This window comes from Tachypleus tridentatus, chromosome 11, assembly GCF_004210375.1.
Source record: "Tachypleus tridentatus isolate NWPU-2018 chromosome 11, ASM421037v1, whole genome shotgun sequence".
NCBI lineage: Eukaryota > Metazoa > Arthropoda > Merostomata > Xiphosura > Limulidae > Tachypleus > Tachypleus tridentatus.
In genome coordinates, this window is record NC_134835.1 from 64,404,761 (window position 1) to 64,422,359 (window position 17,599).

At 33.3% G+C, this 17,599-nt stretch overlaps 1 protein-coding gene and 1 long non-coding RNA gene across 3 annotated transcripts in view; one reads left to right on the plus strand and one right to left on the minus strand.

Moving 5' to 3' along the window:
• LOC143232325 (inactive ubiquitin carboxyl-terminal hydrolase MINDY-4B-like) overlaps positions 1 to 16,973 on the plus strand; it is a 56,238-nt gene extending 39,265 nt beyond the window's left edge. For both annotated transcript variants that reach the window (XM_076467598.1, XM_076467599.1), the window contains 8 exons: positions 2,305 to 2,476; positions 5,932 to 5,997; positions 8,282 to 8,352; positions 11,790 to 11,937; positions 12,300 to 12,380; positions 13,306 to 13,486; positions 15,133 to 15,199; positions 15,977 to 16,973. In XM_076467598.1, coding sequence (XP_076323713.1) covers positions 2,305 to 2,476; positions 5,932 to 5,997; positions 8,282 to 8,352; positions 11,790 to 11,937; positions 12,300 to 12,380; positions 13,306 to 13,486; positions 15,133 to 15,199; positions 15,977 to 16,025 — 835 coding nt within the window. In that variant the 3' untranslated portion in view covers positions 16,026 to 16,973. The remainder of the gene's footprint in view (positions 1 to 2,304; positions 2,477 to 5,931; positions 5,998 to 8,281; positions 8,353 to 11,789; positions 11,938 to 12,299; positions 12,381 to 13,305; positions 13,487 to 15,132; positions 15,200 to 15,976) is intronic.
• The window catches only part of LOC143232327 (uncharacterized), a 54,167-nt gene continuing 42,887 nt past the window's right edge, over positions 6,320 to 17,599 (minus strand). Inside the window, exons 2-3 of the long non-coding RNA XR_013017497.1 lie at positions 7,397 to 7,433; positions 6,320 to 6,662 (exon numbers count right to left, since the gene is read on the minus strand). This is a non-coding gene — a long non-coding RNA (uncharacterized LOC143232327). The remainder of the gene's footprint in view (positions 6,663 to 7,396; positions 7,434 to 17,599) is intronic.

Consider the following 17,599-nt stretch of genomic DNA (forward strand, 5'->3'; position numbering starts at 1 on the left):
CCGAACAAAAAAAATGAAACTTTCATGATGTGTTAATGATAACAAAAATATTAGTTTCGTAATGAAATAGTAGTTTCACACAATTCTAGATTAGAGGGAGCTTATATAAGTAGATAAAAAGAAATTTTAGGTTACTAAAAAAAAACGAAACCAGATAGTGAAATTGAAAAGGACTTTTTGTTTTTGTGTAAATATTATATATCTTGTACACAATGACCTCTGACCTTCTAATACAGTAATAGTTGACAAAATAGATTCCTTAGCCATTCAAATATCTAATTTTATAGCTAGCTTTGTTCATTAGAGTTATGTATATATATACATAACGTTGTAGATCTCTGTAGTACACAGATTTGAGAGCTTCTAGAACTGGGAGGACTAATATTTAACCTTTTATTTTTCTTGAATGATGTCACACCTGTTAATGTTACCACAAGACATGAGTAATTTTATCACAATTACTGTTTAGGTTCGCTAGGTTGTTTTTCTTACTTCTAGCCTACACTTCATGGTTGCGATCTTTGTGAAGGAGTTTTGGTTTTGGTTTTGATTTCACAGCTTATTGTTCTCTTAAACAAACATTACCTTGAGAATGTTTCCGCTTCCATGGCGAACATCGAAACATCCCTTCGTCAAAATGTTGTAGTTGTTCTTTGTGATTAAGCACACGACTACATAATAGTCTATCTATGCTCTGTCCACCACGGGTATCGAAACACGGATTCAAGCGTTGTAAGTCCGCAGACCTGCCGCTGTGCAATTGAGGGCCAAAATGTTGTATCTATTGCTCTAGGTCGATTTTTACAAACTCGCTCTACAAATATTTCTCTTCCGAAATACTTTAATTTTTTCTCCAGTTATAAATTTTTCTTGCTGAAAATGAATGCATTGCAGAATAGCAAGGAATTTGCTGTGACTTCCACGGATCGCACCAACCTTCTGTAATTTCTAGATGATTTACGAGTGTTTGTGTGTGTGTGTTTTTCTTATAGAAAAGCCACATTGGGCTATCTGCTGAGTCTACCGAAGGGAATCGAACTCCTGATTTTAGCGTTGTTAATCCTTAGACTTACCGCTGTGGCCCGGCATGGCCAAGCGTGTTAAGGCGTGCGACTCGTAATCTGAGGGTCGCGGATTCGCATCCCGGTCGCACCAAACATGCTCGCCCTTTCAGCCGTGGGGGCGTTATAATGTGACAGTCAATCCCACTATTCTTTGGTAAAATAGTAGCCCAAAAGTTGGCGGTGGGTGGTGATGACTAGCTGCCTTCCCTCTAGTCTTACACTGCTAAATTAAGGACGGCCAGCACAGATAGCCCTCGAGTAGCTTTGTGCGAAACTCCAAAACAAACAAAACAAACAAACAATCTAAATTTGATTTCACATAACGACAATTTACTTTCAAACTACTGGGAACAACAGTCTCAATGTTAGGACTATTTTATAGTTATTAAACTAATTCACTTAATGCTATCGTAGTTATCGTATTTCACATATATTGTGGTAATAAACTATTTTTTAAATCACTAGTCATTTTGTCAAAAACCATTTATAATTATATTTTAAATTATCTAAAAGTTATAATTAATAACTTTCTTACCCATAATATAAATAAGTATTTTAATACAATATGTATTTTATACTTATTGAAGTCAATCGATACATTTGACAATTACTTCCAATCTGTATAGATTAAACTAATGTGTGCTAATTTGTTTTGGTTTGTTTAAAATTAAGCCCACAGCTACACAATTGGATATCTGTGCTCTGCCCGTCACAGGTATCGAAACCCGGTTTTTAGCGGTGTGAGTTCGTAAACATACTTCTGTCCCACTGGGGGTAGAGCTAATTTATTTTATGGCACCTTCTTTCTAAACATACATTCCCTCCACACACACAAATATTGTATAACCTATTTGTGTATATATACTGTGCATATTATTTTCCCATATTAATTGTTGTTACTATATCACTCAACACTAGTAATATTTGTACTGTAGTTCGTATTACTTTATTTTAAAATTTGTATTTTTTAGACATAATTTATATGCCTCTATACTAATAGTTGCGCGCCCCCACAGTCTGCGCACAATGAATGTAAACAGATTTAGGCTAAAATGTATTTGCAATTATTTGTAAGATATTTTAGGTAGTACAGATGTATGTATTTGCCTAATGTTCATAGTACCAATAAAGAATATTGAGTATTTCTATTTTAAAACGAAGAAAAAATCGATCAAATGCATGTTTTTGCATATGCACACTCTCTATATGTACATCATGTCACGAGCGTTCATTTATTTAGAGACCCTTTGCGACCTTACAAAGAAAAACAACAGCAGACGTTAGGCCTTGCCATAACAGATATAATCTGGAAAGCTATCGAAGGGAACTCGCGTTGCACAGTGTGTTTACCTGGAGAACAAGCATATCTGGAAAGAGATCTCACCTACACTCCCGATGGACTGACAGAAAAGGTAAAGTTCTGGTTATTCTGATAAATAAATGAATAAGTTATCAACAGAATCTCTAATATAGCTGGTTGATATAGACATATTTTGTGAATCTTGACAATATAGCGTTTTTTAAAAATTTGCAATAAGACATTTTGTAAATATAGAAAATTAAGTGAAACTTAGTCAATAGAGGTATAAGAAATTGAATCAATATAACGCGACTGTTGACCAAAACATGTCTAGATGTCAAATAGTAAATGCAAAGAACTATATTCATCTTGACCAATAAAAAATCAATTTAAAAATTCATGCGTTTCTTGAATAACAGAATTCATTTAGAACTAGTTTGTGTGAACAAAATCACGTAACTCATAAATCACAAGGTTTTAATAGTTCAGGAAATATCTTCACCGTATTTAGTTTTAACTGACCTTTTAGTGTTAACATTACAGCCAAAAAGTACAGTTTTTTTGTTTGGCGAAGGGCCTGGCATGGCCTACCGCGTTAAGGCGTGTACTTCGTAATCTGAGGGTCGCGGGTTCGCGCCCGAGTCGCGCCAAAACATGCTCGCCCTCCCATCCGTGGGGGCGTTATAAGTGACAGTCAATCCCACTTTTCGTTGGTAAAAGAGTAGCCCAAGAGTTGGCGGTGGGTGGTGATGACTAGCTGCCTTCCCTCTAGTCTTACACTGCTAAAGTAGGGACGGCTAGCACAGATAGCCCTCGAGTAGCTTTGTGCAAAATTCCAAAACAAGGAAACAAATGTTTGGCGAAATTCCAAAACTATTAATAGTTATAATGTCCTTACAAAAATAAAATATTAATTATTTCAATTTACGTTCTGAGAGTTTTCTATCGATATTTCATTTGTGAAATACTCATTATTGATTTATTTTATGTATAAAATATGATGGATAAATTATACTATATTTTAGTATAATTAATAGTATAATATATAGTATATACTATATTTTAGTATAATTAATAGTATAATATATAGTATATACTATATTATAGTATAAATATACTATATTTATACTCTAGATGCTTATCAGATATATATATTTGTAAAGTTTTATTTTACACACAATAATGAAAATAGTGTTTGGTAGTGTAAGTGAAATGAATATAAAATGCGAATATTAGTGAGTGTTCCACCCTTTATATATATATATGTGTGTGTGTGTGTGTACATAAATAAACTGCCCAGATTACAGCCATATGTTGATAGTTTACATTGCTACTGGCTGTCATCCAACCAATAAGACAGTACCACACCTTTATAATACCTATAAAAGAATTTGTGTGAGGGATGCACTCGTGGCTCCCAGGATGTGACATAACAAATGCGTAGAAATAAAAGTCTTAATGAGGAAAGATACATGAGGAACACGTGAAACTACAACTCTTTGAGATAGAAGAAGTCGGGGTGAAAAGCTCAGATCTTTTAAAATCGTATTAGAATTAATAGTGATTTTGCGAAGGATCTAACTCAAAAATATTCCTCAGAAGAGTTAATTAAATCAAACGGTTAAAATGTCTATCAGACTTCAAACAATGAGCAAGTCTGGATTAAAGTGCTCTTTACATATGAATCAAAATTTAAATTGTTTGGCAACTGTTGACGATAGTTTCTTCTGTTCTTGCGGGTAAAATAGTATTACAGTTAACTTACGACATCTACCGTAATGTATGATTGGAGAAACAATACAAATACGGGCTGTATCTCACTCTATATTAATGGAAATCTATATAAAACGGACTAGCTGGGCTACCCCTATCCTGGAAGAAAGTTATGTAAATTCATGATTAATGAAATATTATTTTAATATAGGGACAGATATTTTCTTTATGTACAATTTAAAAAAGACACCAAAACGCTCATAAAACTAGCAAAACACAAAATGCGAAACCATAACTTTGCATGTATCTCCTCATGGACCCAACTAACCTTCATGCCAAAGTTAATAAAGATCCATCAACAGGAGCGAAGTAGTGGTAAAAAAACCGCATAAACACTTATAAAAAGTTCAAAATGCAAAATTGAAAATTTGTGTGTATTTCCCCATAGACCTAATGAACCTCCATACCAATTTTGGTGAAGATCTATCTACACACTGCGAAGTATTTACATAGACATACAACAGACAGTACTATTATATTTATATAGATGGCGCCAGTGCCATATATCTGCGTGTGACTTTTCATGATGTCATATCTCCACCCTGAGAATGGAAAAAATGAAGTTCTCCGTGACGGGAAACGGAGGTGAAGCAGGAAAACCTTGACCACTATTGCAAATCTACATGCACACAAAACAAAAACTGCGCGAAGTTGTAGGTTGCACATCACGTAATAAAGATTTTTTTTTTCCAGTATCATATAAGCAAGAGTTCCTTTATATTAAGATGGCACCTTGACCACTAATAGATACAATCGTATTATTATTTGGCATGCCCTTCTTTTAGAAAGAAACTCATATTCAACAAGACAGTGATCCCAAGTATGCAGCAAATGTGGTTAAATAGTACCTGGATATGAAGAGAGGCCGAAGGAATATTAACAACTGTGGTTTGACCTATTTACATTCCGAGTATAGATATTAATAAGACTGTATGGGTTATATAGAAAATGAAAAGGTCAATAAACAACCAAACAACTTATAGAATTCTGTGGAGTAATAGACAACATTTGGCACAATATTTCACTATCATATATTAATAATCTTAGTGTAATATAAAAGAAATACAAAACACTGGTACCATATACCACTTATTAACTTGTCTGTTATATTTAATATAGTAATGTGTTACACTAATGATTAACTGGTTGTTTAATCGTAATTACTCATTGTTGGCGATTCCTGTGTATCATCTTTGCGTTTTAGTAATTGTTTCCAATATATATTTTATAAAGACATAATTATACCTTAAGTTTAAGAAGTGCAAGTCTTATTATACCTTGTTGCAGTTGCACGTGAGCTTAAAATAAAATACAAAATCTAATTATGGAATATGGTTTTGGTATTTACAGTCCGAAATGGACCTCGTGTGAACACAAAGTAAAAAGGCTTAAGTATAATTGGCCCCAGTTTAGAACAACTGACAAGAAAAAAACTGTTGGCAGCAAATGACGCTTTCACTGATACTGTTGATCAAAGAGCAGTTATTTTTATAGCAGAGCCGAAGCTTGCTTAGGGGCATATCCCGAACACGAACCTCAGACTTTCTAACCTCTAGGTTACGGTCTGTTGAAGAAAAGTATCGAAAAATATTTATTTTTAGTAAGCAGCATAACTAACAGACCGTTACTTCGGCTTCTTTAGATTTACGATGAAAGAGACATGGACTTATCATTTCTTATGTCAAAATTTTGAAGTTGTATGATCTTTTTCAATACTTGCATTGCTGGTATCTTGGTTTTTACAATGAAATATTGATTAAAAAATTCTAATATTGTAATCTTGTTTTTCAACAGCTGAATTTGTTCGAATTTGACAGAAGAGAAGATTTATTATGTTTCGTTACGAAATACTTGTACGTGGTAAGTGGTTTCATAAAACAAAATTAAATTTGCATATACTTATTTCATTACTGGTATGTGGCAAATTAACTGAATAATTCTGTTTTTATGTAATATTAAATTATTAAATGCCATAGAAATTGTGAAAACGTAAAAAAAGAAAACTAAATCAGTCACACAAAATAAATTGATATAATTGAAGTAGCAGATAAATTGTCCTTATTAATGCTCGTCTTGTTTTCATTCGCTTAGAAGCTAAAACCTTTAGATTTATAACGTTAAGTATGCAGAGATGGTACTGCCGTCTATTGTAAGGATAATTACAACAAAGGTTGTATGCACTTCGACTTTATACAGTAATCTGTGATTGTTACATAACTTGCTGATCTGCTTTTCCAAACTTATTTTAACGCAAAGCAATCAGCATCTTTCTATGGATTTAAGACTAATATACATCTCATTCGGATTACAGACGAAAATACTTATAGCTCCGACAGAACCCAGCTGATGAATCAATGAATTCTAATCACTACCAAAAATACCCGTACTCTGCTGCGAGGGTCAATGGTCCCTTTATGATTCACAGAAGCTCAAGTGCTTCCATATCTGCTCTCAAAGGATAATTTTTACCCGAAGAAAAACCTTTAGTTTCATTCCACTAGCTTGTGAGTAGGATTATAGCATCCCTAGAATAAAAAGAAACGAATACAAAAACACAAAATCCAATAACACATATATGATAAATGATGACAAAAATCTATTCACAGACCCCAAGCACGCTTGAGTAATCTTAAGGGCGCGTTTTAGTCCTCCTTCGTAAGAAGCTATGCCGTATGAATAAAGACAGTTCCAGTTTTGACAAATTGGTTTTACTAGCTCTAGAAATATGGGAAGAGTTAACTGTACATACATACAAACAAAACTGGAATCTAAATTATTAGTTTGATCTTTATGATCCTACATACTCCTAGTTTGACCAAAATATTAATTAGATACTTTATTTACTAAGTTTATTTACTTTATTTTTGACCTCTGGAGCTAAATTATTTTGATCGGAAATTACTCATAAAACTATTCTAGAAAATGTTATGGTCTCAACTAAGGGCATGGCTTGTGGGTTAGAATGATAGACTCAAGATCTGTGGGACGTGAGACCACAATCCGGAGCTGAACGTGCCCGCTCTTTCAGCCATAGGAGACGTTATAATACGACGGCTAATCCTACTATCCTATGACAAAAGAATAGCTCAAAAGTTGACGGTAGTTGGTGGTGACTAATTATCCTCCGTCTGATGTCTCGCTTTAAAATTAGGGATGGTTAGCACAAATATCTCTCGAGTAGTCAGTGCGAAATTTCAAAACACAGAAAACATGATGACTTCCAATGTGATTTAACTTCCAAATCGTTTTTTTTATTTACTTGTGACTTGTTATTGTGAACAAATTGAAGAACAGTCCTGGAATGGAAAGAAATGAAAAAATAAAATTTATTGATTATTCAGCACTTACATGAACAAGAAGGTTATTTTCCCACCACTTTTAACATTTTTTTGTTTTGTGTCTGCAACTAAAGCACATTTATTGAAATGTAATACCAGTTTGAAATGCGAGTGTTTACATTTAAGTCATATTATTGGGATTCTGATAATTATACTTTTTTTCAACTAATACCTGAGTTGAGACATGGAAAACCATTGTTTGTTTGTTTGAATTTCGTGCAAAACCACACAAGGTTTATCTGCAATAGCCGTCCCTAACTTAACAGTGCAAGACTAAAAAAGAAGGCAGCTAATCATCACCACTCACCCTAACTTATGGGTTATGTTTTTACCAACGAATAGTGGGATTGACAGTCAAATAATAATGTCCCCACGCCTGATAGGACGAACGTGTTTGATGTCACAGGGATTCGAACCCGTAACCCTCAGATTACGAGTCGAGCCCACTAACTGGGCCATGCCGGGCCCTAGGAAGAACCACTCACTCTTTTATAAGTTCGTTTTAGTTACGTTTGAAAAAAGTAGCTTGATTTGAGCTTTACTTACAGTTTGAATTTAGTAAGCTGCTATCTACAATTAGCACTATGTAAATCGAACCAGGAACTGGTGTTTGTTCATTTGTATAATAATACACGTTTGTCTTTTATCTTGAGTAGATGGTAGTTCAGGTTTTCACATAATATCAGATATTAGACTGGTAATACTAATGCACATGTTTGTAAATTATTTGGAAATTATAGATGAATACAAAAACAATGACTACAACAACACATTCTGTTTGTAATTTCTACGTTTCTCATTTACAGTTCCAGCAAGGAATAGGACACGGAGTCATGTTACTTTTATACAGTGTAATTTTGTCTCGAGGGATCGCCAGGTAATTATAGAGAAATCGATGAGTGATTGTTTTCTGTGCAGTGATGCCATATAGATAGTCCTAAGTATCCACACAGCGTAGGCTTCAGAAATATTGCGTAAGTATAATATGGAACACGTATAGCAAATGAGATTGAAACAACAATTCCAGCACTCAAACACAACAAACTTTATTCATACAAGTAAGTGTAATTCTTAACTTACTGGCCGTCTTGTAATTCGTATATATCTTCAACTGACTGCTATGATAATGAACAGATGAAAAGCAAAACATATGCACAAGACGAAGATAAATTAAAAAAGAGAAAGAGAAAAAAATATCACGCTATTAAGTTGGACTAAATTCTTAGTGCTGTATCCCACAATTCTCAAATTACCTACGTCAACAATAATTTCCATCATACTTATAACGAAAAATAGAGAGAAGCGCCAAAGTTATATTAACTTTGTATATCTACCACCCTTTGTAGTTGCCACATTTGGTTACAAAGATATAGTAGCTAGATACTAAACATCTGAAGGAGGATAATTTGATAAATAATTAGCCATATTTACCTCCGCTACTGAAGGTTAGAGGTTATGATTCACCACAGTATGTGTGTGTGTATGTATTTGTCAGCAAGGTTTCTCGAAAACAAAAAATAATGTTAAGAACGTTCGTAACTTTGCTGTGACCTTGACCCTCCAAAACTAATCTATTTTAAACTGGATCGTACTCCAAATATATATCAGCTTAGGATAGATTAGTTTTTGGATTGTCGAGATCACAGCAAAGTTACGAAAATCCTTAACTTTCCTTTTAGTTAGCACGATGACTGATTTTTCACATTATTTTGCTCTTTAACTTTGTAAAAAATGGTTAGATTGGGATAAAACTTGGTGGATTTTTGTAAAATATTATTTCTTATTGTCCAACCGAAACTAGTACGTGTTTGTTGTTAAAGACGGACATACTGACACATATTTGAGATCCGTTGCGTGACCGATGCGCTATACTGAGTACTTCTCCAGTTCTTACGACAGAGTTGACAAAGTTATGCAGTAGTCAATATATCGTTAGATTAATTTTGTTACTATCGCTTTTCATTGAACATAGTAATATATAAGGATGCCACATTGTTACAACGGCTAACTGTCGAATATTAGGACATGCTGCAAGTATAACAGATATTTAAAAAAACATTGTCTGTTAACACTTTAGTACATGACGTAAGAAACCTTTAAACTCACCATTTAACAATAATAAAGAAAGTGATGTTTATTCTGGGAAAAGTGGTACGAAACCTTAAAATGTGGTTTGGGTTTAGGGCAGGTTTCTTTAATATATTGGTTTATTTGAGTTGCATTTAATGATTTTTACAGCATTAAAACTACAATTATAATTGTACTTAGTTAATTATTTTATACTTTTTACTTTAAAAAATGTAGATTTTTTGCGGGAGGGAAGGTCTTACTCCCCTGATTTAGGGGATGGTTTCGTAGAATATCATCTCTTATCAGTAGTCTCTCGCTATACCAAAGCAAATTACCCCCAGTGGCACGACGATATGTCCGCATACTTACAACGCTAGAGACTGAGTTTTGATAATCCATGGCGGGCACAGCATAAATAGTCCATTGTGTAGCTTTGTGCTTAGTCCAAACAAAAGCAATTAGTTTTTATCCGAAACCTCAACGTTCGTTGTTACAATGCTTTCATAAGCCATGTTTACTGCTACTATTTGTTTCAGCCCTTGCTTTTTTGAGAGAAATTAATGTTTTTTGTTTGTTTGTTTTTAATAGTAATTGCATGGTCATTTGTGAGATATATTAGCAAAGACGCCTTAAATATCCTCACATTTCATTGCCGTAGGATGCGGTCTATTATATAAAAAAGGTTTAATCACACTTTATAAAAGTAATTTTCACATTCTAATAATATAGTAGTACGTTACCATATGTAAGAGTCTTCGATGATACGTTAAGCACCAATATATTTGGTAAATTTACTGTTCAGAAATGTGTCACAGTCCTTCCTCAAGATGAGATTTTTAAAGGATGTAGGACCAATATCTGAAACATTTCGAGCAAAGGAACACTCATTGCTTTCCATGGAATTGGAATATTTTGCACAGCAGAATTATTAAGACAGCAATAGGCTCTGAAATAATACCACAAGCCACTATGGAACAACACTCACATCAGTAAAATGAAAATTATGATTACGAAAGAGAACCCTCTAACTCAATCAGTCATTACAGTGAAATTGGCTATACGTTCTTGTGCCCTTAAAAATGATAGACATAAATTTGATGTAGATAAATCACCAGCTGTTTTTATGCATCAGATATGAATGAAGACACTGGAATGTCGGAAATCCTTTCATTACATGTCCGTTAAAAGCTCGGATAGATCTTTGCGCATATGGCTCACTTCAGTGTACACTGTTTCGAAAACCGACAACTTGAAAAAGGGAGAATCTGTAGAAAATTTATTAATATGACTGGTCCATTAGTAGGCCTGCTATCATTCCTAGAAATTTGTTGCTTTAGGAATTGTGGTGTCAGGCGATGGCCATAAGAATGAACCCAAAATGAGTGCTTTCAAAGGTTTAACTGGGTGTAAAGCATCGTTCTTGGAAATTGCAACTAACCTTCAACATTTTATTTTCATATTAATTTAACGTAACTGAAAAAAATATTAAAAATACAAAGTGCCAAAAAAATGGTGTAACATATTGGCTTTCAATGTCGAGACATCTCTACTTGGTACCCCAAGTACTATCAGCTGAACGTATGATACAAATAAAGTATGAAATTATGTGTTTTGTGTGTGCTTTGACGGTTTTGTGTGTTGTGTTTTTTTAGAAACATTCTTTCAATGAACTAAATGTTAATTATGGAACTATCTGTACATTAGTGAGGCTTTCTAAATGTGTAATATTTTTTTATGATAAGTATTGATATTTGGTAAACTTGTAATGTGTTAATGACTGGTTAATGGTATTCAGTGAATATGTAATGTATTTATGACAGGAAAATGATAGAAACTTTCTATTTATACAGAAATATTTATAATAATTTGATTTTTAAATAGAGGAATGACAAAATACATGATAAATTGCTTGAGTTTTTAAATTATTGTAACAAAAGTACTTCATTCCTGTTACATATTTTTTCTGGTTTTCAACAAACAAATCTCTTTCTTGTGGTATGAATTAGATATAAAAAATATTAACAATAATAGACACAATCTGGTCTTTGAAGTTTGTGACGTAAGTCTTAGTATAATTATTTCATATGTAAATATTTGTAGTTGCTTTTATCAGTTCGTTTTAGTTAATCCATTGCTGATTGCATGAAAAATCCATTAGTATTTATTTACTTATGAAAAAATGTATGGAACTGTTGACTAACAATATCAGATATTATAATAACACTTGCTGTAATCGTTACTCAGGGTACAAGAAGATTTAAATGAAGAGTACAGTGAATTACTAACACCTGGGTGTGAGGCTAGTCAGTCTCTAGTAACTCTCTTTCTGACCGGTAGGGCTACTCCTTACCTTCACAATGGCGTAGTCAATACATTGAATGAAAACAATGAGGTAAATATGCACAAGGTTTAAAGATGTTCTTTTGAATCCACTTAATTCTGTAGCTAATTTCATAAAATTGTGGCTTGCAAAAGTGTTTAAAAGCAATGTTTAAGCTAGTTATTATAAGCTAACAAATGAGTAATTTAGTAAAAAGTTACACCTAGTTTACATTATATTGAGAATAGTAACTGGAGGATACATAAACAGTTTTGTGTTTACTGTTATTATTTATTTACTGATATAATAAGAAACCTACTTTTTCTTCCATATCTTCCTTTGTGTGTCTTCTGATAATATAGCGATTTGGTGCCTAGTATGCTTAGAACTTTAGAAAATGATTGTCGAATATTTATGTTATTGATTTTTATTAGGTTAAAGAACAAGTTGGTCTAATGTCCAGAGGAGAAATTGGTCTTCTCAAGCATAACCGGAATGATGAACGATCAAAAGAGGTAGTTGTACAAATATGTACTGAAAACATTTAATTGTATGAGTGAGAGGGAAAAAAGTCAATATTTATACAGTTTAATTGCAAACTACGTAAACACCTACTGATGTATGGAAGATGAATATTTCTAGTGTTATTACAGTATCTAAATGTGTTCAGAAATTTCACATAAAACGGATAATTTCGAGGTAGACTTTGTGTGAAAGTCCTGTCAGAGAGATTAAATACAAAATTTAAAAACTTGAAAATTATTTGCTTTTAAGGTGTATTTGCTAATAAATAGAAAATAATATTTTAACAGGAACAGTGAAATTAAGAGTAATGTGGGTGTCATTGTGATGGAATAGGCTCTTGATGAATATTGTGGATAATAAATATTACATTAATGATATTTGGTTTTTAGTAATTATTCAGTAAAACATTGTGTATTTAGATGTTTCTTTGTTTCTGTTAATCTTATAAGAAAACTGTACGTGTCATTCTTAAGTCTCTAACCTAGGACCCTTTCAAAATGTTGGAATATCATATTCTGTTATTATATCGTTCTAACATACTGATTTTACACAAATTTTTAATATATTAATAATGTGTTAATGTACTGTGGCACCATCTATTGAAAATTTCTAAACGTTTCCAGATTGTAATGTCTTTGCTTTATATATGTATATATTTTCATAAGCTAGTCTAATTTAAGCTTTTTTGTCCCTGAGCATCAGTATTTTAAAGCTATATCCCAATTCTGTTTATTTGTTTATTAACTTTAAATCTCGGGTATAAATTTATTTTGGAAAAGACTAATATTTTGAATTTTTAAGATATTTTAAAATTGATTATTGAAGCTAGTTTCCACAGTTTTTATCAAACTATTTCCTTATCAGTGTTATTTCAATTTTTGGTAAGTCAGGAATGACATTTATTTTTTAATGTAGCTAGGAAGTCGACTCAAAACTCCATCGTTTCCAATTTGGGTTACGTGTGCAGATAATCATTACGGTGTACTTTTCAACCCGCGCAGAGACTTAATACGTGATCATCGAGCAGAACATCGTTTTGATCTACATTACTACAACGGTTGTCCTTCTCAAGTCGATTCGACAGTACTTACATTAGGTAGCTAATTTAATGACAAGTAATTCAGTATTCTAACCGTTGGTTTACCTATATTCTTTAATCAAATTGTTTAAAATTATTGATCGTGTAGTTAGCGTGACGCCAACCAAACTAGTTAGTTAGTTGAACTTAATCCCGACTAACATCTCATGGGGCATTTTACCCAAGATGGTCATTAATTTAGACAATATTTAAAATTAAGTTCGTCACGATTGAGCAGTTACCATGGTTCAAGGGTGACAGAGTTTGCTGGACATAAAGCTACCACAAAATGTACATAGCCTCTCCTGTTGCTCTCATACAATGCTTATTGTCCACTAGAAGGAAGGCAACTAGCCATTACCACCTACTGCCAACTTTTTGGCTACTGTTTTACCAACGAATAGTAGGATTGATCGTTACATTATAATATTATGAGTCGATCTCCCTAACCATCTGGCCATGCCGGGCCCTTTTAATTTAGAAGTGATACACTAGAGGGAAAGCAGCGAAATCATCACCACTCACCGACAATCTTGTGGGTACTCCTTACTAAAGAATAGTGTGATTGACAGTTGCATTATTACACCCCCATGGTTGAAAAGGTAAGCATATTCGGTGATGGGTATTTGAAATCATTACCTGCAGAATACGAGCCACTGCCTTAATCACCAGTCCATGCCAAGCCGATAGGGTTAGATGGTAGTTGTAAGTTCGGCCCGACATGGCCAAGTGTGTTAAGGCGTTCGACTCGTAATCCGAGGGTCGCGGGTTCGCGCCCGCGTCACACCAAACATGCTCGCCTTCCCAGCCGTGGGGGCGTTATAATGTGATGATCAATCCAACTATTTGTTGGTAAAAGAATAGCCCAAGAGTTGGCGGTGGGTGGTGATGACTAGCTGCCTTCCCTCTAGTCTTACACTGCTAAATTAGGGACGGCTAGCGCAGATAGCCCTCGAGTAGCTTTGTGCGAAATCCAAAAAACAAACAAACACACTTGTAAATTCATTGACACGTACTCGTAATGGTAACAAACCTCAGTTTCGAATAAGTAGAAATACGTGTTACTATTTTAAATAAAGAAACAACTTTTAATATTGTTTCAATGAAAATGTACTAAATAATGTACTATGGTATTTTGGTATAAATCAGAAGTATATGTTACTGACACGTTTTAAAGCATCAGTATAGTTTTTTAGACTTATGTAATGAAGCACATGTCCTAGTGCAAGTATATAAAGTTGGGTTTAAAAAATATATATATGTATGTAGGTGACATTTTGTTCATTAAAATACTGAAAAATATTTTGTGAAACACTTTAAAATTCATTTTTTCTAATACGACAAACATGGCTGTTAAACACGATAACATATTAGTAAAACACTATAAATATATCTATTTATGAACAATAATTATGCTAATAAAACACAATAAACATGTCAAAGAAGGCTAATTAAACATGTTAGTAAAACACGATGAACATCGCTACTTAAACATTATAAACACATAATAAGTATATCATGTTAAACACAACAAAAATATTTATTAAAATCCTACGAATCATTGAGGAATGTATTCTGGTTTGTCGTTAAGTTGAATATAACGTTTCGAAACTGGTTTGGTTGAAGATAAACTAGTTATTATTTTTTACGCTTTTTTATTTCAGACACGAGATTCAACAAATCTCAAAACGAGTACCGGATGCCCGCTCTTGAGAAAATAATAATAACCAAGTGAGTAAAGCAGTTTTGTATAGTTTTTGATGTTCACTGACTGATTGTTCTAGACAGGGGCGGTTGTGGCCGACTGATTAGTGTGCCTTGACTGTGAATCCGTCCATTCGTGGCTTGTGTCCCGTTTCTGTAGAAAACTCGTTCCGAACTTTGAGGTCATGGGAACGTCGTAAGAGTAATGGTCAAATTACATTATTCGACTAAATAAAAGTAGCGCAAGAGTTGGCAGTGGGCGTTTTAGTTTAGCTGCCTTCCCTTCTGGTCCATCTGTTTAAAATTACGTTCTCAAACAGACAAACTATTCTGTGCTATCCAGAACCTTGTTGGTAGAGCAGTGACGTAGCATGTTCCGCGTGACTTTTGCTTATTTACTAACTGGGAAAGATTGTTATGTGGTAATTGAAATCTTAGTTACCCTACGTTGCAAGGTAGCTTCAAAATAATCCCAAAACATAATAGTTTCGAGTAATCTTTAGCATTTACACTAAACAAGAAAAAATGAAAATAAAATATATGCAAGGAGCGAATTTTTTACGCTGTTTCTATAGTTTCTTTATCTCAAATAACACTTAAAAATTAACCTAGGCAAACATCGGATGTAATTTTGTATAACTGTATTGTGCAAGTTGTTGTACATGTGAACATTGTGTGTACGTTATTAAATTTAAACTTAGGGTAATCTTTGGCTGTTTAAATGGTATGATTACCATTGATATGATTATTGATTTCATCTTATCCTTAATGATTTCCTGTAATTTCTTGGTTGTATACTTACAGATGGCAAGGGGCTAAAGTCAGCTGGAATGAAACCGAACCTTACATCTAGTTTTTGCTATTGACTAGTGAAACTGAATATTACGTCTAGTTTCCTACTGAAACCGAATATTACATATAGTTTTCCTACTGACTTATGAAATCGAATCTTATATCTAGTTTTCTTACTGATCTATTCAACCAAAACTGACATAAGCCTTCCTGATCACTAATGAAACCAAACTGCACGTCTAATCTTACTATTGACTTATAAAATCGAACCTTACGTCTAGTTTCCTATTAACATATGAAACCGCAGCTTAAATCTAGTTTTCTTACTAACCTATAAATCCGAACCTTAAATATAGTTTTTCTAGTGACTTATAAAACTGAGCCTGACATATAGCCTTCTTACTAAATAATAAAACTGTCTAGTTTTCTTACTGACTTATGAAACTGAACTTGACATATAGCCTTCTTACTAAATAATAAAACTATGTCTAATTTTCTTAGTGACTTATGAAAACGAAACTTAAATTTAGTTTCCTACTGACTTACAAAACCGAATCTCGCATGTAGTTTTCTTACTGCTTAATGAAACTGGGCCTTACATCTAGTTTTTCTAGTGACTTATGAAACAGAACCTAGCATATAGTCTTCCCACTGGCAAAATAACCTGAATCTTATATCTTAGTTTTCCTACTGACTTATAAAACTGACCCTGACATCTAGTTTACCTACTAACCAGTATGACCGAACCTTAAATCATGTTTCTATATTGACTTGAAAAGGTAAAGGCTGAACCGTTTAAGATATTTGTATATAAGACAGTTTCAGGTTGAACTTTGAACGTTTACTGTTAAATAAGATCTATTTTATTGTGTTTGTTTTTTATATATTTTTTCTCTTTTTATGGTATACAAAACAAAACTAGTGATTTCACTGAGAAAACTTTTGCAAAACTGCTTTCATTTTGTTATAGAGCACAAAACGAAATAATCCTTTCACCTAAATATGTGAGTGAATTTCTTATAAAATGAATAAACAGTTTCCTAATTTTCTTCGCTGTTATAATAAGTGTATATTTCTTTGAAACCGTTCTCGACATTCTAAGTAGATTCAATAATCCTACCAGATTTGGAACAGTATTTATCTATACATTAAAACATTTCGTGAAAGGAGATCTTCAAAGTTTACTCCCCCGTGTTATGAGTTTACAGTGAAAATATAGTATTTTGCTGTAAAATTCCCAGGTGTTTCCTGTCACAAAGAAATACATATTTTTAGAACGCCTAGATCCCCACGGGTCGACAATCCATACAACAAAAAGAGCCATTTTTTTCAAATTTGGTAAAAAAACACAAGATATTGAAAGCAGCAATGTATGTAACCCCGCTTTAATAAATGGACAGAACAGGGATAGATAGCCGCAGTTTGCCGAACCCCTAATCCACGATAAACGAAGCTTACAATCAGCAGACATTAATTGTTTACAAATAAATGATTTTTTCAAACTTGTAACATCTATTAAAAGTTGCTGGTTTCCTTTTCTGTCACAACTCGCTAAGAAAACCAGGTTAGCACAGATAAAGAAGAAAAGAAAATTGTTGTAACTATTGTAAATGGGAATTTCAGAACATGTGGTTT